This window comes from Gavia stellata, chromosome 1 (genome assembly GCF_030936135.1).
Source record: "Gavia stellata isolate bGavSte3 chromosome 1, bGavSte3.hap2, whole genome shotgun sequence".
NCBI lineage: Eukaryota > Metazoa > Chordata > Aves > Gaviiformes > Gaviidae > Gavia > Gavia stellata.
In genome coordinates, this window is record NC_082594.1 from 133,226,142 (window position 1) to 133,250,051 (window position 23,910).

Consider the following 23,910-nt stretch of genomic DNA (forward strand, 5'->3'; position numbering starts at 1 on the left):
CAACTAACTGGCTAGGGAGCAGCTTTGCAGAAAAGCAATTGAACATGAATAAGTGGCAAGCCCTTTCAGCAATGAAGGCTAATTACATTTTTGGTTGCATTAGCAAGAATGCAGTTATCATGTTTAAGCACTTGTGAGGCTATATTTGGAATACTACCTCTATTGTCCATACACACCCCCACCCTGCCTGAGCCCCAGTACAACAGAGATATCAAAAAATTGTAGAGTCCAGCAGAGGGTCAGTAAGATGATCAGGGAATTGATTTTGTTCATCTTGGAGAGCAGCAGGCTAAAGGATGGCTATTTGCATGACTCCAACTGCATAAACAGAGTTGAAGTCTTAGAGGGGCACAGTGAAAGCCAGTGGGAAAAAGCTGCAGCAAGATAAACTCTGATTAGACATAATGAAAAAATGCTTCCTCTTGAGGGTGCTTCGGCACTGGAAAAGATTTCTCAGAGACCTTGTCAAATCTCTGTCCTTGAAGATATTCAGAAATCACCCAGACAAAGCTCTGAGCAACATGATCTAGCTTTGGACTTGGCCCTGTTTTGAAGAGGAATTTGGATTGAGAGATGTCCAGAAGTCCCCTTGCATCAAAATTTTTCTGCAAATATATGGTTTTTATCATCTTGTTTTGCTGTTTTGAGATACTTAGAAAAAGCATGGTTTTTTGTTTTTTTTTTTTTAATTTGTAAAAGCAGGTCAGCAACTCCCCAAAACCCACAAGTCTTTCTTTTTTTTTTGTGTGTTGCACAACAGAAGCAGCAGCTGCACATGCAAAACCCATCTGCAGACTTCAGTAACAAGAAGATTGTGTGATAGCATGAGACAAAAAAACCCCACCAGCTTTCATAAGGCCTGTATGTGTCACTATTTCTGTCCAACTGTAATATGGTGAACAGAGAGCTGCACACTGTGCCTCATCCTGAGAGGCTGGGGTGGTGTTGTGGTAAGAGAGGCTGATGCGTTATCAAAATGTTTTTTTGAGTAAATGTCAAACCGCATCCTGTTTTGGCTAAAATTCAACTGCCGTTCCGTTAAAGAGATATTTTCAAGCACATTTTGGCACGTCATCTGTTCTGATTCTGAGGTACTGTTTTCTGCTGAGGCCTTCAGAGATATTTCCCCCTTCAGTTGAAGACCCTGGCTACGCTAGACAGAAGCTCCCTTCAGGGTCTCCACTCTATGCCTCCTACTCCTTCTGCCTTGCTATTGCATTCCTACCTGTTCTACTTCCAAAGCTCTACAAGTACTCCTCTATGTTGGCCTGTGTTATTCCTACCTCTATTTAGGATACATCTATACATAAAAGGTATGACTCTTCTCCGTTTATTCCCAAGTGAGCTGCCTCTGAATTACCAATTGTTTAACTTGTGCCATAAGGTAATAGCTTAATGAGATGCAAAGTAGATGAAAGATCTCCAGAAACACTCTCCAGGACTAGTAATCCCTTGGGTTTACAGTTTATGCTGCACAGAAATAGTGCCCACAAACACAGCTTTGAAGAGCCACCCCCTGGTTCCCTTTCCTCCTCCCCCACAAATTAGATTCTTTTCTCTTTTTCTGAATTGCATCCTTTTTTTCTTTCCTCCTTTGCTTTTCTTGGCCTTTCTTATTTTTCTTATTTTCTTAGTCTTCCTAATTTTCCTTTTTACTCTTTTCTTTAAAAAGACCACACATTTTGACAATACTGCATTCATTGTCTTGTGCAATAATCTCCCTGGAGCTCTTACCTTCTTTTTTGTCCTTTTTTGTCCTTTTTTGTCTTTTTTGTCCCCTTCATTCTCACTAGCTTGTTGTCTTGAAAATGATGAGAGACAATATAATTGTAGGGAAGTGGATTTATGTGGAGGAATGGCTTAGTAACAAGGGACACGATCTGATTCCCATGAGCAACCCAGTCTTTGATGAGGGGGAAGGCTCAGAGGAAACCGTTAACTGTCCTTGAAAGCCTGTTATGATAAGAGACAGTGGAATGGTAAACAAGAAGAAGGAGCTACATTCACGAAGAGGAGAAGTGCTCTTGTGCGTGCACAAGAGCACTGTACCAATCACACTCGCCGCCTTGGCGCGTGAACAGAGGCTGTAAGCCAATTATACAACTGTTGCGGACGCGTGTTCTTGGCATCTGTCTATATATACTCTGTAAGCTTGAATAAAGGGGAGAATGACTATACTCATATTGAGATTCCATCGTTATTCCGGGTCCGTCTCCCACTCCAACAGATTTATATAAATATGAACTTTAAGACATCATTTTGTCCAAAGTGGTCTCCTGTACAGTTAGAATGAGTTAGGACAAATGTATATAGACTAGAACTCTGTTCCTCTCCTTGGACCTAAGCATCAGCCCCATCACAAACATCCCATACAAAATGCTTTTGAAAATAAGCATGATGTATACAAACTTCTCAGCTGTAGCACTTCTCTGATAGTTTTCTGAAAAGTAAGGGAGAAAACAATAAATAAAAAACAACCGAGAAAACAAACATTTCTTTAGAAAACTTTACTAGAAAAGGACATTTTTTTTCATTCTGCTGATTAGAACTTGTTCAGTGCTCATTTGCACAAGTTATAGCTTGGCTGCCCTTAGCTGAAATATCATGTTAACTAGTAATTGTTGATGACTTTTCAGATCTATGTTGGTATGACTGATTAGGATTTGGTCTGAAGAAGGCAAAGTTGAGGCATCAAATGAAAAGGGATTTGGAGTCTTTCTCATGGGAATATAATTTATACTAATTCTGCAGTATATTTAAGGAGATAATATACTGTAGTATGTGGAGTCAGTGACTTAGCAAAGTGTTCTAACGGCTTGCTAGAATATCAACATACATCTTTATGCTACAGGTATGTCTGCTGCTCTGTTACTCAGTGTTGTCTGAGTTTGTGTAAAGGAGCAATCAACTCAAATTTTCTCCTTTGTGGAGGTGCAAATGCTATGACTTTATGCGAATTATTGAGGGACATTACATTGTTTAGTTGAGGATATCAAAAAGTGCTCCTTTTGTTCACGCCTTGTGAATTTGAGACCCATAAAGACATTTTTGTAAAAAACAGTCTCTCGGAAAACAGTTCTCCTTTTTGTTTGAATCGTCCGTGAGACTACATAAGTAATAGTTGTAATCTCTTTGTTCAATATGATATTTCCTTGTTCTGTAGTGTTTTGAGGAGATTAAAGCAGTGACAGACATAGCACAGGAAAAATTACTCCATTTTATGGGATTATACCCATCTGTCCTCTAGCACTAAGATATACTGTTTTTCTGATAATGACATTAAAAAAGATATGCCAAGTTCCCCTCAAATCTATCATCAGATCCTTTTCAAACAAACAAATGCATTGACAGGTGACTTTTAATCTATTCACTGAATTTTTCTTCACTACCACAATGAGCCTGGTGCCATCACCAAGCTAATCTCAAGTACGAACACATCCTTTTAAGTTCAGAGATCACAGGAAAATTGAAGAATCCTTTATAGTTTTGTCCTACTTTTCTGATCTCACACTGAATCCAGATGAACATTTAATTTATAAATGTGCTTAGTAATAGAGACTTCTTTTCCTCCTTTACATCAGTAGGCACAGATTTAACAATTACTCTAATCTGCCTCTTGCCAAGATAATATATAAACCCTTTAGCACATTTTATTGGTGGTTTCAGCATTTTATTTTGTAATGAATTAATATTATACAGTAAGGAACAAAAATACCTAAGGAAACTTACCAAGCACTGTCAGCTGGTTGCCCTGTCCAAAATACAGTGGTGAGTTTGCACAATATTTTGAAGAAGTACCAGAATTGTCTGCTACTAGAAGCTCTCAACTGGACATAAAGCCTGTATGATATGCTATATCTTACCTTTCCTGAGGTCACAAATGAAGGGGATATTTATGCTCTCATCTGTGTTAGAAAATACTGTGCTTTTGCTGAAGAATATGCTGAAACAGATGGCGTATTGTTCCAAGAGGTACTGTATGTAGTGAATCTGCCTATCTAGGAAGTAGCTCTTTCCATCTCTGTGTCCTGCTCTCAGTCGTAGTTTCAGAATTCAATCTGAGACAACTTCTGTAAATGCAGAAACAGTGACTCTCTCCCCTTTCTAACATCACTAAGCTGTGCTAAAGAAGAGTTGAATTTCTGGAACTCACCCATCCTGCACCTATTTCCCCTGAGTTCCCTCTTGCTCAGTTTTCATACAAAAGATTTCTTTTTGTCTTAAATTTCCAGTGTCATGTATTTGTTAAAAGTGTAGGCTTATTTTCCTTACCTAGTATTGTTACCTGGGTCCCAGGACCAAACTGCTGAATATGTATCACAATACTACTACTATCAAAATATACCCCTCCCCATAACAAAAATGGGAGGAAGCAGTATGAACATCCCATGTAAAAAATCCAGGAAGGAGATGTGTCATCCTGGGAGACAATCCCAGAGACTGATGCTCACAGGAGACATTGCAGGAATGCTGATAGTGCTAACAAGAAGGCCACAGAATCCACTTCCCCAAAAGAAGTGGTGTAAATGCTGTTTTACAGCAAACTGGAAACTAGCCTGGACAACATCCTAAGGAGTATCCTATTGGGTATGTTCTCAAAAGAATAATATGGGAGTGGGAGAGTAGATATAGTAGACATTCTTGTTGCCTCCTTCCTAGAAGTCACTTACCTGACATGGTGCTTTCTCCTAGCAAGAAGAGTGTTTATAAACATGTTGAAATTACTGTTTTTTCTTATGATGATATTGTATTCATTTCTTCTCATTCCTCAACCAGACAGAATCTTCCAAGGCCGCATATGAGAGAAGAAAGACATTGCATGAAGCGATACGATTGGCATGTGTCTGCTCATTAATGACAACAAACCTGCTGATTTTTGTTCAGATGATATCCTGCTTGAGATTATCTTGTAATGGTGGAAATATATACAGAACGGTGGTGGACTGAGCAAAATTTTTTTTCTACATGCACAATCTTCAATGAGGTCTAGACTACAAACCCTCCCATATGAAGACAAACAAGAATGCTGTCTATTTTTCCTAATGCTGACAAAAAATACTGCTGTCCATCTAAATAGTGCTGTGCATTAGGCATGGATTGGTTGATGTCCTAAATACTCTAAGATGGCTATAAGTGAATGGTAAGTTCTATCTATTTTATTTGGGGTTACTGAATCCAACAGCCCAATAGTGGTGAGGCTGTTGCAGCTCCCTTTCCCCAGGTTCACCCACTAGCAAGGCTATGTATTCCCGATAGCCATACAAACACCTACACAATACAAGTACACGTATACACACAGCCAGCCACACAAATCAATACAGAGAGAAACACTCATGCAAACACAGATGGCACTAACAGACCTGGACGTATGAGCCCCTGAGGACTGCAGCCCCATGTCACTTCCTGGTACAGGCCCCCGCCCCCCCAGATACAAACCTCACGCACTCCTTCGTGCATGTGTGCATGCGAGCACACACACTCGCGCTGGATCCCAGTAACGCGCGCTGGATCCCAGTAACTGGCCTTAGACACTGAGTCTACCCAGCAACTGGCCCTGAACTCCCTGGTCCTCCAGTTAGCTCACATACCCACACTGGGACCCACACTTACACACTGCGGATCTCCCAGAAACTAGCCTTAGACATACAGTCTGCTTGCTAGCCCTTGCTATCCTGGCCCTGGATGTTCACTCTCCCAGTTGCTGGTACTGGAGTGTGCAAACCTCTGAAGCCTGCAGCCCAACTCCAGCTGTTGGTACACAGTGTAAGTACAGGATGAGCCTTTTACTGTTCTCATAACAGATAAGCTATTCCTGTAAGGATCATCAGTGGATGTTCTTTAATGCGAGTTCCTTATGATACTACACATCACTGGAAGTTGTATTGTAGGACATTATTGCTACAAAAGACCAAATTAAAAAACAACTCATGCTTCTTGAATGGAAAAGAAGCTAAAACTTTATTCCTAATTCAAGGAGCTGGGTCCTCAGCCTTTGAGCATTAAGAAGGTGTTAGTTTTAAAGATATGATACTATACAATACGATACATTATGATATGGAAGTACAGAGAAAACCCAGCAGTGATTACAACAAAGTGAAAGAACAGGAGGGGGACAGAGAATCACCAAGAAATAATATTCAGAAGTTCTTAAACAGAAGCATAGATCTGTTGCTGTGGAAAGTTAAAAAGTATAATTTGCTGTGTTCCTGCTGATGTGTTGAAGACGACTCTTCATTTATTCTCTAGACAACTTGCCACCAGCCTAATTGAAAACAAATCAGAATAAACAAATAAAAAAACAAGCAAAAGTAATCTAGGAAATAATAGACCATATTTATCAGTGTCCCAACTGTTGTGTCTCCTGAGAGCATTAACAGAAATGACCATGTTTTATCTCCATGCTTTCTCTCGTTTTTGTACCAAGGAAGTGTGTTAACCTGTACAAATTATTTACTTACATACTGAACTAATATCTTTACACACAACTTTGCCTGTTAGATCACTAATGTGGTGACATTCTATAGTGGAGTGACTGCATCAGTGGACAAGGGAAGAGCTACAGATATCATCTACCTGGACTTCTGTAAGGCCTTTGATACAGTCACCTACAACAGTCTTGCTGCTAAATTGGAGAAATATGGTTATGATGAATGGACTGTTAGATGGATAAGGAATTGGCTGGATGGCTGCACCTAAAGAGTTACAGTCAATGGCTCAATGTCCAAGTGGAAACCAGTAACGAGTGGTGTCCCTCAAGGGTCTGTACTGGGACCAATACTATTTAATACCTTTATCAATGTGTCATTGATAGTGGGATTGAATGCACCCTTATCAAGTTTGCAGATGACACCTGGCTGAGTGGTGCAGTTGATGCATTTGCGGAGAGCGATGCCATCCAGAGGGACCTGGACAGGCTTGAGGAGTGGGCCCATGTGAACATCATAAAGTTCAACAAGGCCAAGTGCAAGGTCCTGCACCTGGGTTGGGGCGATCACCAGGATCAGTACAGACAGGGGGGATGAATGGATTGAGAGCAGCCCTGTGGAGGAGGACTTGAGGATACTGGTGGATGAAAAATTGTATGTCAGCTGGCCATGTGCAGATTCAGCCCAGACAGCCAATTGTATCCTGGGCTGCATCAAGAGAAGTGTGGCCAGCAGGTCGAGGCGGGTAACTGTCCCTCTACTCTGCTCTGGTGAGACCCCATCTGGAGCACTGCATCCAGCTCTGGAGTTCCCAGTACAAGAGAGACATGGAACTGTTGGAACGGGTCCAGAGGAGGGCCACAAAAATGATCAGAGGGATGGAACACCTCTGCTATGAAGAAAGGCTGAGAGAGTTGGAGTTGTTCAGCCTGGAGAAGAGAAGCCTCTGGGGAGACCTTCTTGCGGCCTTTCAATATAAAAGGGGGCTTATAAGATACAGAGAGAGTTTTTACCATGACCTGTAGTGACAGGGCAAGGGGCAATGGTTTTAAACTGATACAGGGTACCTTTAGATTCGATACAAGGAAAAAAATTTTTACCATGAGGGTGGTGAGACACTGGAACAGGTTTCCCAGAGAGGTTGTGGATGCCCCATCCCTGGAAGTGTTCAAGGTCAGGCTGGACAGGGCTTTAAGCAACCTGATCTAGTGAAAGATGTCCCTGCTCATGGCAGGGGGGCTGGACCAGATGATCTTTAAAGTTCCCTTCCGACCCAAACCATTCTGTGATTCTATGATTGTGATCCAGTAAAGTACAAACCTACTCCCTCTAGTATCCTTGAAAAAGGACATAAAAACATAACTGAGATTGTGTTCATGCTTACCCTCAACTCTACCAGGTCATTTTTCAAATACAATTCCCAGTCCTGCTTTTAAAGGAACTTTTTATCAGTAAGTTTCTCATATGGCTTCTGCAACTCTCTCTGGGAATATCTTTCAGCCATATGAGAAACTTACTGATAAAAAGTATTTTATGGTAGCTAGTTAAACTTCTCCCATTTGTTCAGATTTATCCCATTGTTCTTATTAAATCTTTGTTCAGATTTATCCCATGTATCTCCTCAAAACCCCTGCTTATTACTTTTACTGCAGGCATGAGTCCCTTTTCAACACTTACAGAAAAGTACGATGTATCTGATATTTCCCTTCTTTACTTTCTGGAGAACTTGTCCTTAATTCTCATCTTTTTCCATGTGTTTAAAGAGTATTTTGAGAAGGAATAGCTCTGCTAGATAGTATTGATTTTATTTGAGTTCCAGAAAAACAATAATAGAAAACTCATCACTTGTGATTTTTCAAACTAGGCTGCACAAAGCCCGGCAGAGCACATGGAGAACAACCCCACAGCTGAGAATAGATTTAGTCTGTATCCTCTGATCCTTGTACTAGTGAGTAAGGTCAGTCTTCAAGTGGCACACTAGCCTACCTTGGCTGTCCACACCAAACTGCTCACCAAAACTGCATAGAGCAAGGCTTTGCCACAGAGAATGAGGTAAGTGAGCTTCAGAGAATTTCCATGCCGCAGGTAGGACTCTGCAAATCAAACATGATTTGTGTATTGAATTATCATCATTACGAGAGACTATATCTAATGGAGCTTTAATCAAGTAAGAACCCTTGAAATCTTTAGCTAAGCAACACAAAGGAATTAGAGCAAAATGAATAGCTCTGTTGACACGAGATAGCAGGGGGTGGGAAAGAACACTGTGATTCAAAGAACCAAAAGAGAAAGCAAGTCTAGGAAAGACAGAGATTGGCTTTGTGCTAAGAAAGTATGTCCTGACTGGGAATGTTTAACCATTGTGTTGCCACACCTACTGAAAAACTAGGCTGTTCATGTGAATACCCTCTTAGGGACTCCAATTAAGCTGAATCACAGATAGGAATTTTTTTCACTCGTTATTGTCAGTGGTCTTGTGAGTGCTGCTGATATATCAGGGAAGTTTTACATAGCCCAGAATAACATGGTATCTAGAACTTTTTTCTTATAGATTTCTCACTCTTGAGGAATTGGAGTAGTATTGGGACACCAGCCTGATCTTGGTTCAGCCTTAAGATTCCTGAAGCATTAAAGTTGGTGAAAAACAAGAGTGTGTAAATATGTACACATAAAGGAAAGAAACATAATTTTTAATATGGGTATCCTTGCAGTTTTGGGGGGAATGTAACTTTTAAAGAGAAGTATTCTGAATTTGATACTAAGAAATATTCAGAATTCTGGATTCTGAATCTTGATGTCATAATCACTTGGTTAAGTACGAATTTTTTCTTTCATGGCTGAGCAAGCAGCTTCCCAACAGACAGCAGTGTTAAGGACTGAAGGAGGTGATAAAAAGAGCAAATTACACTCTATAGGAAGGTTCCACAATTTCATCTGTTATTTTAAAGGGAATCATAAAGAAGAGGTAAAACACCAAAACACAGCTACATACAGCATGCACATACAACCCTCCCAAAGTCTTTTTTTCTTTTTTTTTTAATTTAACATACAAACCACTTAGATGAGGAAGTACAAGTTATTCTTGTAGTAGAAATCTCACACACCTTGTACTTAGAGTCAGTAGAACTAGAATTAAAATACATGCAGATATTTGCCTGCGATAAGACACACATACCTTCCGTGAGTGCACAACCTGAAAGACAAAAATTAATTGAAAGTCATGTTTCTCTTCAATGCAAACAGAACACAAATTTTAGAAGTTTCAGTTTACTGCCTGATTCATTTTACTATACTATATATTTTACTATACTACGGAGATTTCTCAGTGAAAATCTGAAGAAACCTTTGAAAAAATATAGATACATAATGATAATGTAGATAGAGAGGCTGAGGAATATGAAGAGACATATGCAACTACCTACATATTTACACATATATTTGTGCCATAACAACACCCTGTATAGAAGTTGTGTATAGATGTGTTTCACATCATAACCCACACCCTTTTGATGTGTGATTTCTAGTTTGAACAGCATGGTGATACACATTTTTTACTTACCACCATCACCGTAGATTAATTTGTGCATTGATTCCAGCGTTCCATTCTTAAAAAAATTGGCAACACACTCAAAACGATTCAAAGGGTTGAACCATTCCTGGGCTGAGATCCTCAGTCGGCTGGTCAATGAGTAGGTACTCCCATTCCATGTGGAAAACTCATCTGTCCCCACCCCCTCTGTCCTCTTAGCACCATTCACCTTCCAGACCAGATTCAGGTGGTCAGGGTAGAAATCAGAGGCCAGGCATACCAGGGTGGCCTTGCTCTTCTGTTGGATCTCTTGCTTTGATGGGGAAAAGATGGCCACAGCTGGAGGTATGATTTCATCGTTCTTCCCTGAAATGGAAAGCAATATGGTCCAGAGCCTTGATTACTGCCTTCAATCAGAAACCCTTTAAAACTATACTATGTTTGTGCTGTGTGACTCCTGATATATCTGGCCTTTTAACAACTGCCTATTAGACATTTAATATCTATTAGATAGGTAGACACCAGGAAACTGAAAGCATTTGTCTTCACTCATTACACAGAAACATGAAAGGTCTGGCTACAGAAATGCACGAGTGTTTGAATTTCTAGTATTGCCTCTGCCAGAAGAATACGGAAGCTGAAAAGACGCTGCGCAAACAGGTAGGCAGAAAAGTACCCAGTAGTGCTATAATGCCTGTATTTGTAATACTGTACTAATAGATAGGAGTCTGTGTTGTAAGGCACAAGCCTCTCCAACTGACTGCGTTACATTCCTGGAGATGTAGTAAGACATGATGGTTATTGCAGTGTTCAGAATTATACTTCCATGTGATACCCTGCTTGGACCCCCCATCTAAAGGGTGACTTGAAAGGAAGGAGTTAATCTTTCTCACTGTCTGAAGTAAAGAACACTGTAGGTAGGTAACCTGAATCTGCCTGAGACATGTTTTGCTTTAGGTCTTAACTTGCCATCCTTTTTTATGACTGAAATATCTCTTAATCTTATTTATTAGGTTACCCTAGGTATGAGAAGCCCTCATCCTAGACTACACATCTACCCAAAATGATGGGAGATTCTATACACTCACAAATCAAAAGATATCTCCTGTCCTAAAGTATTTAATACCTACATATAAGACTAAAGACAACAGACTTCTACACCCAGAAGGATGTACAAGGCAACAATGACATGCTACTCAGAAGCTAGGCAGTGACCCTAAAAGCCATCTTTTTTTTTTCCATATACTTTATTAGACTGTCTTTTTTACTCATCTAGCATGATAAACCCACCAGGTCTGCAGAGTGCACATGGAAACAGAAATGCAGAGAGAACTATGGAGCCAAAGAGAAAACTTTTAGGGTTTTTTGGTGTGAAGGCACTAAAAATTTTAGATATCCTTCCTGATCACTCCCTCCTTTCTAGAGTGGAGAGAATTAGCAGAATTAGCAGAAACGTGTATCTTACATAGATCTTGACCCCTAAGCCCTAGTGTTTGCTTTCAACTGTTAGCCTTAATCATGATTGTCAGTGCATACTCTACAAAGATCCCTGGGGTGCTTCTGCTGTGAAAACATGTGAGCTTGTATAGACTTCAGAAGAGGTAACTAGATAGTAATGGAGATAACTCCCTAGAAGGCCTGGCACTGTTCTGTTTGCCTTCCAGTGGACATGAGGAGAGGTTGATCACTTTCACTGCTCCCTTCTAGTACTTGGCTTTATGAATTTTTTTCCTATCCTAAAAGTATCTCTGACATAAGTTCATTGGCTCATAGCCTAAATGGCTAATGAGTGAAGACATGGAAACAGATAGGAGGACACAAAAGAAAAATGAGAGAGATTTAACAGACAAAAAAAAAAAAAAAAGACAAAGAGGAAGGCAGGTGAAAAAGGCAGACAGAAAGAATGATAAAACTACTGGTAAAACAAAGAAAGCCAGAGAATGAGCATGCTTGAAATGGAATAAGGAGACTGGTACAAGCAAAAGCAGAGACAATCAGAAAAAACTGTTATCGACAACCTATTCTGTTCTGATCTTCCACAGTGTTCATGGCAGACAATGGCACAATTGCTTAATCACTTCCATGCATAAACTCATGCATTCCCTGTCACACATTCTTCACCCACCTAAGAGAAAAAGTGCCACAGTTCTTCCATTCCCATCACGGCAAGGTCAGTTTCATGATTTCTTGTTATCATTCACTCCTACTCTCATTTTAAAATCATCTGTGTATATGCTACATATCATTAATGCAAGGGAAATTTTCAAGTGTCCTCCACATTGAGCATTTGGGTTAATCAGAGCTACTTACCTATAACTCTGAGCACAGTGCCAACTCCAAAAGTAGGTGGTACAGTTAAAAAGCACAGCTATACACGATCAGACTATAACCCGCGGTGTCATTACGCTTTTCTTGCCAGCCACTTAGTTCCTTAAAATGGTACTGTTTAAAGGATCGGGTACCAATGTGTATTTCTACAGTTTGCTATCAGATGTGGCAGTAGCACACGGAAAAGGTTATTTTGCCCTGTGATTCCAAAATGCCTTGATATAGGTGATGTTAAATCCTTTCCCAGGAGGGGACAAAAAAGAGGAAGCAAATGGGGAAAAAAGAGAAAGAATAGAGGAGAAAAGTGCACTGAGAGAAAAAGAATATAGACATTTTTGAGAATTAGAGGTCATGAAAAGGACTGTTAGAGGAAGCCAGTGTCCCAAAGCAACTTTAGGCAGCCTGCCCACCATCTATGGAGAGTAGAGCAAAGTACCAGCAATACTACTCTTTCCCTGACTGATTAGCAGACACAAGAATCCAGACTCTACCTGTGAAATGTTGCTTTTAATTGTTACATAGATAAAGGATCTTTCATTCCCAGCCTCTATAATGTTTTCTTGCAGAATGGGAGGAAACAGAATTATTTCTTCCTTTCTCCCTTCATGAAGTTCCCAGTAAGGGAAGACAGAGCCAATGGACAAAAGGAGCTCAAAATTCATGCCTGCAAATCCTACACTTCTGTATGAACCAATCTCATTTTAATAAGCAACCAATAAAGGATTAATGCTGTCCTCATGGCTATATGAAAAGTCATCATTATTCTGCTGTTAATTAAGAATGCTCTTGTCCCCTAAACCAGTATCACATATATCACTGAGATCTGACTTCTGTCTTACCTAGGACTGTGAGTTTTGTCCCACTGCCGAAGTACAATCTTTCATTATTCACACTGTTTTGCAGCTGCAGGAAAACCTCTCTACGCTCCGTCCTCTAAGCCAAACCTGTGGACTAACCCTCCCCTCATGCCATATCAGCAAAAGAAGAAACACAAAGTACATTAATTTATGGTTCCCTACAAAAAAAGAAAGGTCTGTAAGGGAACACCACCACATCTCTGTGTCTAACCAGGTGAGATCAATCTCAGAAATACCTCTTCCAGAGCCCTTCTGCTTCAAGCTTAGGTGAATCGGTTGTTGCAACTTTCACCATTTCTTTGGAAGATACTTATCTATTTATCTAGGTATACTATTAGAAAATATTTCTCATATGCAGACAGAGTAGTTTTCTTTGCTTATTTTCAACTAAAGAGCCCAATTTCCTTAATTTCCTCGTTTCCTTTCAATATCATGAATATTCTTCTCTTGTAAAATAAATATCTTTTTTTTTTTACTTACAAAATAACTTGTAATATATAACACAGGGCCCTGGTCCACTATCCCCATTGTAGCAGTTCCTAAACATCCCTCCCTTTCTCCTTCCCTGAAAGGAAGTCTCTGCTTTTATTCTGTCTGTTCTCTTAGCTAGGATTATTAAAGTTAGCTGCATAATTGACTATGGTCAATGAGGGATCAGTGTATTGATTTTCATCAGCTCAGGCACCTCGGATTCACACTGGATTTCAAAAACTTGCTGATCACTGATTTTTTCCTATGGAGATTGCATTTTACCACTTGTAATCACTTTAGTCTGCAGTAGAACTGTGTAGTACAACAGCCTGAGGCATCAATTCTTCTGACTCCAGGAGCCATAGAACAAGAGATCACCATCATTTATCAGAGTCTTAGAAGCAGCCTTGTTTTCCCCTGCATTTGGAGAGAGTCCAAATCCAGAAGTGTGGCCCAGACAGAAACATTCCCCGAGAGCTACTTTTATTTTAAATGAACCACATATTCTGTTTCTGTGGTTTTCAGTGGCCTTTTAACATCTATTCTGAAATAGTAAGACAGTTGTCCTAAATTATCTTTATTTGTGGTTTCTGTTTTGTCAACTAAAAATGCTAGTACACTTATTTGTCTTTCCCAGTTATCTGAGATAACACATGCTTTAGTTTACTCTGAAAAGATCCAAAGTAACTTAGGTTTGTAGAGTCTTGATTTTGTTTTCTAGATCTGTCCAAAGTGTAACTGTAACTCAGTTCTTTCCAGTCAGCCTTTCACTGACTTGTACTTCATCACCTGTAGCCCCAGGAGAACTAGGATTATAGAGAATAGCTATACTTTTGGGGAATAGTGATTTTTGCAGATGTTAATTTATTAAGACAATATATTTATGATATGCACATATTTTTTAACCCTTTCCTCATCCTAATTCTTTCTGTGGACAGCTTTTTATTCACTGAAAATGCATTCATTCAGTTCTCCAAAGTGAAATGTGTGTCCCTACCTAGAGTACTAAACTTAGTCTATTCTCCAAAGTAGACTGGGTTACTAGCACATCAGGAAAACACCAGTTTAATAATGAAAGGGAGAATAAGGTTGAAGTTAAATTCTCTAGAGAGAAGACCTAGGATTTGAAGTGATTTAAAAGAGAAAACAAAAATTTCTTACCCATTACTGTAAGTTTTGTGCCATCGCCGAAAATGATCTTATTGGTGGTCACAGTGGCAAAGTGTTGTATCATAAGCTAAGAAAAGGGGTGCACTGCAGTTGACTTTAGTAAGCAGAATCTTAAGCAATGTTTACTGTATCTGGAATCCCAAAGATCCCTCAGTCTCTGTCTGAAGGGTTTTGGTAGAAAACCATCTTGAAATCCCATTGTATAATCTGTAGCATTTATAAAAGCATTTCCCAGAGTTTTTTGACACTTATTTTTATTGTCTGCATTTCACCTCAAGTTGTTTTACAACCTTTCTCTAATCTCCATGCTATCGCATTGATATTACCTGATATTCTTGTTTTGCAGATGTAGACACTATGCAGACACACCCAGAGTGGTAGAGGCTGTCATTGGCTAGAAATATAATTCCTCTACAACTAGAGCTTCCTTACTGTCAGTCTTGTACTCTACACATTGTGAATCCTTCCTTTCTGTAACTTGTGCAGTTAATAATCAAATAATACTTGCTTTGTGGTTGTCATAGTCACATGCCTTCTCATATAGTTGGTTCAACTTTGTGGCACTGAACTTAAACAAATCCATTTGTTTTCCCTTCAGTGGCAGGCCAGCCATCTTGAATAGTGTTTCAGGATCCCATTCAATTTTCTGATAGGTTAAAAGTAATCCACACAAGGAGAGTCCAGAAGAATCAGTTGGCTGGTCTCAGGCAAACCCTTGATATCCATTAGGAAGAACTGCAGTGAGACAGTGTGGAGAAGGATTAGAGAAAACCTTTGTGCTCATAGATATGAGTCAGTCAGTGGACACTGGAGGCTTATTTAAGAGAGAAAACCCCACCACATTTTATATAGTGCCTCTGAGAGATACCTGCTACATGTCAGAATTCTTTTTCTAACACTTTTATTGCATTAATAAAGAACCATTTTGTGGTCTATTGCAAATACTATGGCATCAGAAAGAAAAAACCCACTAATTCTCTGCTTCACATACTCTGATAGGTTTTTGGTGCATCTGCAGTCAGTCTGGTTTGCTGAAAATTATTTCAGTGTCTCAGAATCTCCTTGCTTGTTTTCCAGACAGGGCAGGCTCAGTTCTCAGATGGTGAAAGTAAGTCCTAGCATACTAGGTCTGTCAAGAAAAACTAAGACAGAACATGCCCACTGTGCTGCGGAATTCTCTGTAGCTGTCTTAACCCACTCTCCCACAAGGCTCATGCACATGTGGGTTTTTGTAAAGGCCTTGTGGGGAATGTATCATTGTGTCCCACCTGTCCCCACAACGATACAACCTCGTACAAAAACAATCCCACCCATGGCTCCGCCCTCCCATTTTTGTCACCCAGTCACCTTGAAAGATTGCCATGGGAACCACAGGCCACATCCTTCTCTGCCATTGCTGTTTCTGTGTGATAGTCTGATTACCTCTTAGCATATCCATTATCCCTGAATTTATAATGCTGACATTTTTTTCCTATAAACAAAAAAGTAATTTTTTCTTTCCTTTTATTAGCTGGTTTTAAATGCAGTTATTTTCCACTTGGTAACTTCATGACAGTGTTCATGCTGCTTTCCTTCCCACTCTTTTTTCTTCTGCCACAGGGTGATAAACAGACCTCAAGCCCACTGTAACTGGTTTGCATTGAGAGTGATTTACTTACTACAGACTGCTGTTTCTGTTTGTAGCCTGGCCTGATTGTGAATATCCTCGTTGGTCTGTGCTGCACTTGTCATGGTTGCTCTGAAAGGGAGGGAAGTAGGATGCTGAGCTCTTAGGTTTGTATTCCTCTGAGTGCCCTGTAACAGGAAGCAGAAGTACAAGCCTCTCGCAGGTGCCTGTGACCCTGACTGTGAAAAGCTGTCACCTAGGAGTAAGAGCGTGCCATCATTTTGGAGACTGCCTGAAGCAGGTGGGTGACAGGTAACAGGATACTTTTATCTCCCTCCCTTACACATAACTAAACAGAGATACAAAACTGTATTTTTTCCCCCCATAGGTTTGTCCAGGTATGATGTAATTCCCAAGAGGGACAGATCTGTGCCAGTGAGAATGTGTGTACCAGCACACACTGAGGCAATACAGGGAAAGACAGGGACGTGAACAAACCAGTTGAGGTTTGGGGCATACACAGCCCATCCTGGCCTAGTCTTCTCACATAAAAGGTCAACACATAGTCAGCAACATGACCAAGTACCTGCAGTAAACACGTTGTTCATATGGCTTTTTAATGGTTTCACTTCAGTCTGTCTTGATATAAAAAAATAGACTGTAAGTACAGGACACAATCCTTCAAAACAAGGTAATTCTACTAGGAAAATCACAAATTATTTTCTCTTGTTTTCACATATCACAGAAGAACCCGTAATTTCTGATACAGCTTGTTTAGTTGGGAACAGCTGTTAGTGTCCCAGGGAAGGGAATGAGAAACATAGACTAAGCTGTAACATTTAAGACCAAGACATAGGACTACAGAAGGCATGATATTGGACAGGTGATCTCAGGTTCCCCTACAGAATCTTGTCCTCTACAACAGCAAAACTGTGTGTTTAAGTCACTAATTATGAGAATGACTGCAGACATTTGTCTTTGTTTAGATTGAATTCTTTTTAAAAATACATTTAGGATTTTATTCGCCTGGCTCTGCCTGAATAACAACACTAATAGTGGGATATTATTTGCCTGCCTTGGTCTTAGTCTGCTTCTGATCTCAGCACTGTTTATTCAGGGTCTAAAACCATTCTAGTAAAATTCCTTTAAGATTATTCTGTCTCCTTCTCCAATCTACAGCTCCATTAGTGTCCTTACTGTCACTAACAGACTCTCTCATATGGTGTCTTTCATTTAAAAACAATCAAATCACCTCTGTATTAATTTTGAAGGAGTGTTTTTCTAATGTGGTGCTAACGTCTCTTCAGGGCATGTTTGTAAGGCAATTTCCAAGACATGCCAGCAGAGACCAGTCTTGTCCCACTTTAATGTTCATCTGTAACCTGTCAAAAAGAAAGGCCTTGTAGGCCATGAATTCAAATGAGTGAGAGGGAGAGAAGAGAGGAATGACAGTTCCTTGATTTTTATCTCCATGTCTCTCATAGGAGGCTTCATGGGCCAAGCTGTGTAAAAATTCAGACAACAACGAAAGGTGAGAATATGCAAACAAGAGACCTTTAGGGCCATATTTTCTAACACTGGTATCATTTTAGTGGGGGAATTTCACAGGAAAGTAGTGGTCGTATCACTTACATTAGTCCTGGATCCTTCTTTAGAGTTTACAGAAAAAGCAGCTACAAAGAAGCAGGAAGAACTAGAGAGATGCCCTGAGCTTTACAGATTTATTTTAGGGAGATGAGGAAGTTCTTTTCATAAACATTCAGTACTTTTGGCCATGAACCCCTAAAATTAAGCAACAGCCCCTTTTTCAGGGCATATCTGGTACTGAACAGATAAGATGATGGAAGAAGAGGATATGTAAAATCACATCCTGTGGTAGGCTGACCTTGGCTGGCTGGCAGGTGCCCACCGAGCCCCTCTATCACTCTCCCTCCTCAGCAGGATGGGGTAGAGGAAGAAAAAAAGATGAAAGAGAACTCGTGGATCAAGATAAAGGCAGTTTAATAAAGAAAAAGCAAAGGCCACATGCAGAAGCAAAGGAAAAGGAAAAGATTTATTCCCTACTTTCCATCAGCAGGTGATGTTCAGCCACTTCCTGGGAAGTAGGGCCTCCGTACACGTAGCAGTTGCTCTGGAAGACAAACTCCTTAATAACAAGTGTCCCCTCTCCTCCTCCTTTCTCTTAGCTTTTTATTGCTGAGCATGACATCACATGGTACAGAATATCCCTTTGGTCAGATTGGGTCAGCTGTTCTGGCTATGTTCCCTCCCAACCTCTTGCCCACACTCAGTCCTTTGGAGCAGGGGCAGAGGGCTTGCTGTGCAAGCACTGCTCAGCAGTAGCCAAAATACTGGTGTGTTATCAATACCTTTCTAGCTACAAATACAAAGCACAACACTATGAGGGCTGCTATTGGGAAAGTTAACTTCATCCTAGCCAGACCCAATACACATCCCTATGCAGACAGTGATGCTATACCATCCTATGTATGTTTCCTTTATTTCCTTCCCTTTGTTTCCCTTCTCTTCCAGCCTGTGTCTACTCAAGCTTCTTGTTAGAGGCCATTGATTTGTACTCGAGTTGTTCCACTAAAGAACAATATTGTTTTCCAAATGTTCATCTTCTGCTCCCAATCCAATACCTGTATTGGAGGATTAACACAAGGTTATCTGTCCTGTTATTTACGTTCAGAGTCAGTTCTTCTCTCACAGGAAGCTTGAGAAACAGCAACTGTGGTGGGAAACATCTTCTGTTTAACATCTTCATTAATGATCCGGACGATGGGGTAGAGTATACCCTCAGCAACTTTGCAGACAACATGGAACTGGGAGGAGTGGCCAGTACACCACAGGGTCATGCTGCCACCCTTGACAGGTTGAAGAAATGGGCCAACAATCATGAAGTTCAACAAGGGGAAGTGCAAAGTCCTGCACCTGGGGAGGAATAATCCCATGAACCAATATAAGCTGGGGGTGACCCAGCTGGAAAGCAGCTTGGCAGAAAAGAACCTGGGGCTCCTGGTGGACAGCAGGTTAAACATGAGCTAGCAATGTCCCCTTGCTGCAAAGAAGGCAAATGGTATCCAGGGCTGCAATAGACAAAGTATTGCCAGCAGGTCGAGGGAGGTGATCCTTCCCGTTTATTCAGCTCTGTTGAGGCCACACCTGGAGTACTGTGTCCAGTTCTGGGGTCTTCACTAGAAGAGAGACGTGGACATATTGGGGAGCATTCAACAAAGGGCCACAAAGATGATTAAGGGACTGGAGCACCTCATGTAGGAGGAGAGGCTGAGAGAGCTGGGACTGTTCAGCTTAGAGAGAGAAGGCTCAGGAGGGATCTAAGTAATGTATATAAGTGCCTGAAGGGAGGGTGCAAAGAGGATGGAGACAGGCTTTATTCAGTGGTGCCAAAAGGCCAGAGGCTATGAGCACAAACAGAAATGCAGGAGGTTCCTTCTGAACACAAGGAAACACTTTTTCACTGTGAGGGTGACTGAGCACTGGAATAGGTTGCTTAGGGAGGTTGTGGAGTCTCCATATTTAGAGATACTCAAAAGCTGCCTAGACACAGTCCTGGGCCACTAGCTCTAGGTAGCCCTGCTTGAGCGGGGGGTTTGGACAAGATGACCTTCAGAGGCTCCTTCTAACCTCACCCATTCTGTGATTCTGTGATTCTATGATTCTGCGAAACCCTCCCAGTAGTTTCAGGATGACCACATCACATGGTATAGCATCATTGTCTGCATAGAGATGTGACTTTACACATCCTCTCCTTCCATCACCTTATCTTTTGATTAGCCAGTATAACCTCTAGACTGCTATTGTTGACAAACTGCTATTCATTACAAATATACAGCTATTTACACAGATGTGCCTGAGATGTCACTGCTGAGCATCTAAAACAAGTACCTTTGACTATGATTTCTGCAGCTACAGCTCCCCTGCAACCTTCTACAGCAGGAGACAAAGGAGAATAAATATGAGGACAGGGAGTGCGACAAGTAGGAGAGTAGCTGTTTCATGAGATACTTAGAATAGCTGCTTTTTGTGCAGTGCCACTTCAAGCTGGCAAAAGAAGTACTGCATAGAAGAAAATTGTCCCTTAGAGCTAGAATGGGGAACTGTGACTGCAGAACTTCAACACGACAATGACCATTAGAGATCTCTGTGGTTTTCTACTTCCATCTGGAAACCGCACAGCTGTGACCAGTCAATAGCCAGCTCATTAATCTGCTGAACGTTGAAGGCTACTGATAAGTTTGTTTTCACAGGGCCTTAAAATTGCATTTGCCACTCTAAACTAAAAATGCTCAGGAGTTCAGAAATAGAAAGGGATCCTTCCTCTGTTATGTTCCCAGAGCTGATAAAGGTTGTTTTCAGTGTTTATGCAAGAGGTCTGAGCTAGGACTGTAACATTATGATTTCCAGGAATTGGTAATATGTTAGAAGAGAATTAAAAAAAAAAAATCTAAAAAAAATCACCCAAAAGTCACTCCTAAAGTTACCACCATGGTATCTATATTCCTTAATGATTCTAGCATGAGCAATTTTTCCTAAAACTTTCAGAGGGCATTTGGATCACTAGTAATAATTCCAGACAGCAACAGAGTGAATGTGTTTGGTACCTGTGCAAAGATGATCTCTATATAGGACGATCAGAGGCTGAAGAGAATAAGGAACTCAGTGTGTCTCTGCTGTGTGAGAGACAATGCTTTCCCAGTGCTTCTGCTGTATGTCTGTAGACTGATATGAACAGTGAGTAGATCATGGACCTGAGAGTGTTCTGAGGAGGAGATGAGTGCTCCCTGGGAGCAAGGCATGATGTGTTATACTTGTTGCTGAACAGCTCCTGAAGTCAGAAGAATATTGGCTACCGGGGTGTGCAAGGAGTGGTGTGTGAAGCTGAGTCTTTCAGAAATGTCTTTGGAGGACTAGAGTAAGTCTGGGATGCAACTAGATTTATCTTCCTCAGAGCTTCCACTGTGTGCAAAGTGAGACTACAATGAACACGAGTTTCTGTCTTGCGTTCAGATTTCCCTAGCCAAGAACAGTTTAGGATCTTTTAGAGCAGAGCCTGGAAGCAAAGTAACATTTATGTAGCATGGCTGGTCAGACTAGGACCCTGGCCTGAAATTGAGTGATCCACCCTGGCAGTACAAAAATCTCATGGCAATTTTGGTGAAAAGGAGTGTTAGGATCTTTCACAGGACATGGTCCCAGCTGGTTCCCACTCCTTGCTCTCAGCAGCTATTCTCATGACCTCCACTCCTTTTTTTGCTGTAATCAAATAGTATGTTTAACGTCAGCCTATCCAGTTCGCCACATCAGTGAGCAGCATAGTACATTTGCTCCCTGTGATTGTTATGTGCTTCATCCGCTATGTCTTCCATATAAGCACAAGAGACAATTGGTCTGTGCTCAATGGTATGCAGATTGTCAAAGACATGACCTAAAAACAGAAGCCCAAAATAAACAAGTGTATAGCCATACTTTCTTAAAGACACCTTTTGCTCTTCTATGTGCTGTTTTGCTTTCTTTGAAGAAAAGGTAAGTCCTAGGTTGTGCGATAAAAACAGGAGCACAGACAGGCAATGGTAGAATGGGGAGCCCTAATAATACCCTGCCCTCGCTTTTCCCAGGCCCATCACAGAAGAGCAATTGGTTCATCAAAAGCTGATCTCTACAAGCAATGAAGACAGAGGCACAATAGGAGGAAATTTCTGCCTTCGGCTGTGCCACACAAGGGGAGCACCAGGTGATGGCAGCTTTTTGTGGTTTCCTTTCTCTGCCCATGAGGTTTTGCCATAAACAGATGCGTTGGTCCAGCTTCAGAACTGTATGCATTTTTGTGGCAAGGAAGAGAGGGATCCTGCAATTAAGCAGTGTGTGGAGCAGGTAAATGAAAGTGCTGCAGGGCACACTGTTGCTTGTAAAGCTGCCAAGGGGCTGTCGCTTCCGCAATGGAAGGTATGGCTGGTCCCCTGGGTATGTTTCCTCCCACCTGTGCCATCCTCCGATGTCCATAATCAGATGCTGGGCTCTCCTCCCATACCAATCAATCTCTCATTGGGCACCTCTGTCTTTGGGTGGATCATCAGTATGTGGAAGAACCTTGAATTCTCCTTCTGCTTTGTACTCTTTTCTTGGTGCTGTGGTGGGGTCCATGGGAAACTAGTGGCCCAGAACATGGCTGTGCTTCCATAGCAGCAATCCTAAGAAGTATCTGCTGCCTTTCAGTAACCACATCAGCAGTGCCTCATTTCTTAATGCTGATCTATGTGTTTGTATTCCTGAAGGCTTCTTGTCTTTGAGCTAGATGCTGCTGCACTGCTTTGTCTGTCCCTCTTCCCTCCAAAAAGTCCTGGCTCTATTCCCCCACTTCTTCCTTTTCTTTCTTCTGCTCTTCCTCTGCCCCTCTCCAATCTGTCTCACTCACATTTTTCAGAGACTCCATCTCTCACTCAGGCAAGGCAGGGATTTTATCTTAGTGCTCAACCCCCTCACTGTACTTTTTGATCACTCACAGCGCAGAAATATGTGGCTGCATCCTTGGATGTCACATTCTTGATCGTCATCATCATAGAGTGATCATTACTGTCTCTGCTTATCTCAAACTTGGCCTCACTGTAACCTTCCTCATCAGAGTTCTGCATCCATGTAGAAGTACTGGCTAATAACTTCAGACTCTTTCTTGGAGGCTGCTGGTACCAGAACATATAGGCAAGTGTGGTATAATTCTGGTAGCAGAAGATGTCCACAGTCTCTCCAGCGCTCTTAAGGGTTTCTTCTGACCACTGTATGATGAGGTTTCCAACTCCAGCACCTGCGTGAGTGAGAGAGAAAAAGAGAAAGGGAAGAGAAGTAGTACAGCTGATGTCTAAAAAGGGTCCTTTACCTCACACCAGCCCTGCATGGACTGGATGAGAGCCGTGCTGCAGATAGATCTGTTGTCTCTCACCAGGTAAAAGAGCAAGCAAAACAGTTAGCATGGCCCATCAGCTGTCCCAGAACAGTGTGTTGCTGCTCATTGTGAGTTAAGAGAGAAGAGGCTAGAGAGACTGATGCCCCTCTCCTTTTTCTGATTTTGCCATCAAGCTTGGACAGAGAAGAGAGAAGGAACGGGACAGTCCAACTTTGGTAGCCTTTTCGGGGAGCCATTAAAAGCAAACCTAAGTATTCGTGTGGCTGTAAGTTTTGCTTCAGCCTTTCCGCAAGATGGGCAGTGTTCTGAGCTCCTGACAAAAATGTGTGATTGCTTGCAGACCAGTATGTTGTTGGCTGAATGTTGTACTGTCTGTCATTCCATCATTGTACATGTCTGGGTATTGGATCTGTCAGCCATGAACCTGGGAATATTGGCCTCATAAATGATTTTTTGACTCATTTACACCTGTGGATATAACTTGGGTCGTTCTTCCAGAAGGGTTCATTCCAGTAAATGTAAGCATATATTGTTTCATTCTGGAGAGACTTTCTTAATACTTGAAAGATTATACCTCACAACTCAGAATTTATGTTAGAGCC

The 23,910-nt window shown here is 41.2% G+C and overlaps 1 protein-coding gene across 1 annotated transcript in view; it reads right to left on the reverse strand.

Annotated features, from left to right (window-relative positions):
* Nucleotides 1-2,294: 2,294 nt before the first annotated feature.
* LOC104255260 (T cell receptor beta constant 2) overlaps nucleotides 2,295-23,910 on the reverse strand; it is a 45,110-nt gene continuing 23,494 nt past the window's right edge. The window contains exons 3-6 of the mRNA XM_059824061.1: nucleotides 13,122-13,159; nucleotides 9,985-10,320; nucleotides 9,601-9,618; nucleotides 2,295-2,440 (exon numbers count right to left, since the gene is read on the reverse strand). Coding sequence (XP_059680044.1) covers nucleotides 2,295-2,440; nucleotides 9,601-9,618; nucleotides 9,985-10,320; nucleotides 13,122-13,159 — 538 coding nt within the window. The remainder of the gene's footprint in view (nucleotides 2,441-9,600; nucleotides 9,619-9,984; nucleotides 10,321-13,121; nucleotides 13,160-23,910) is intronic.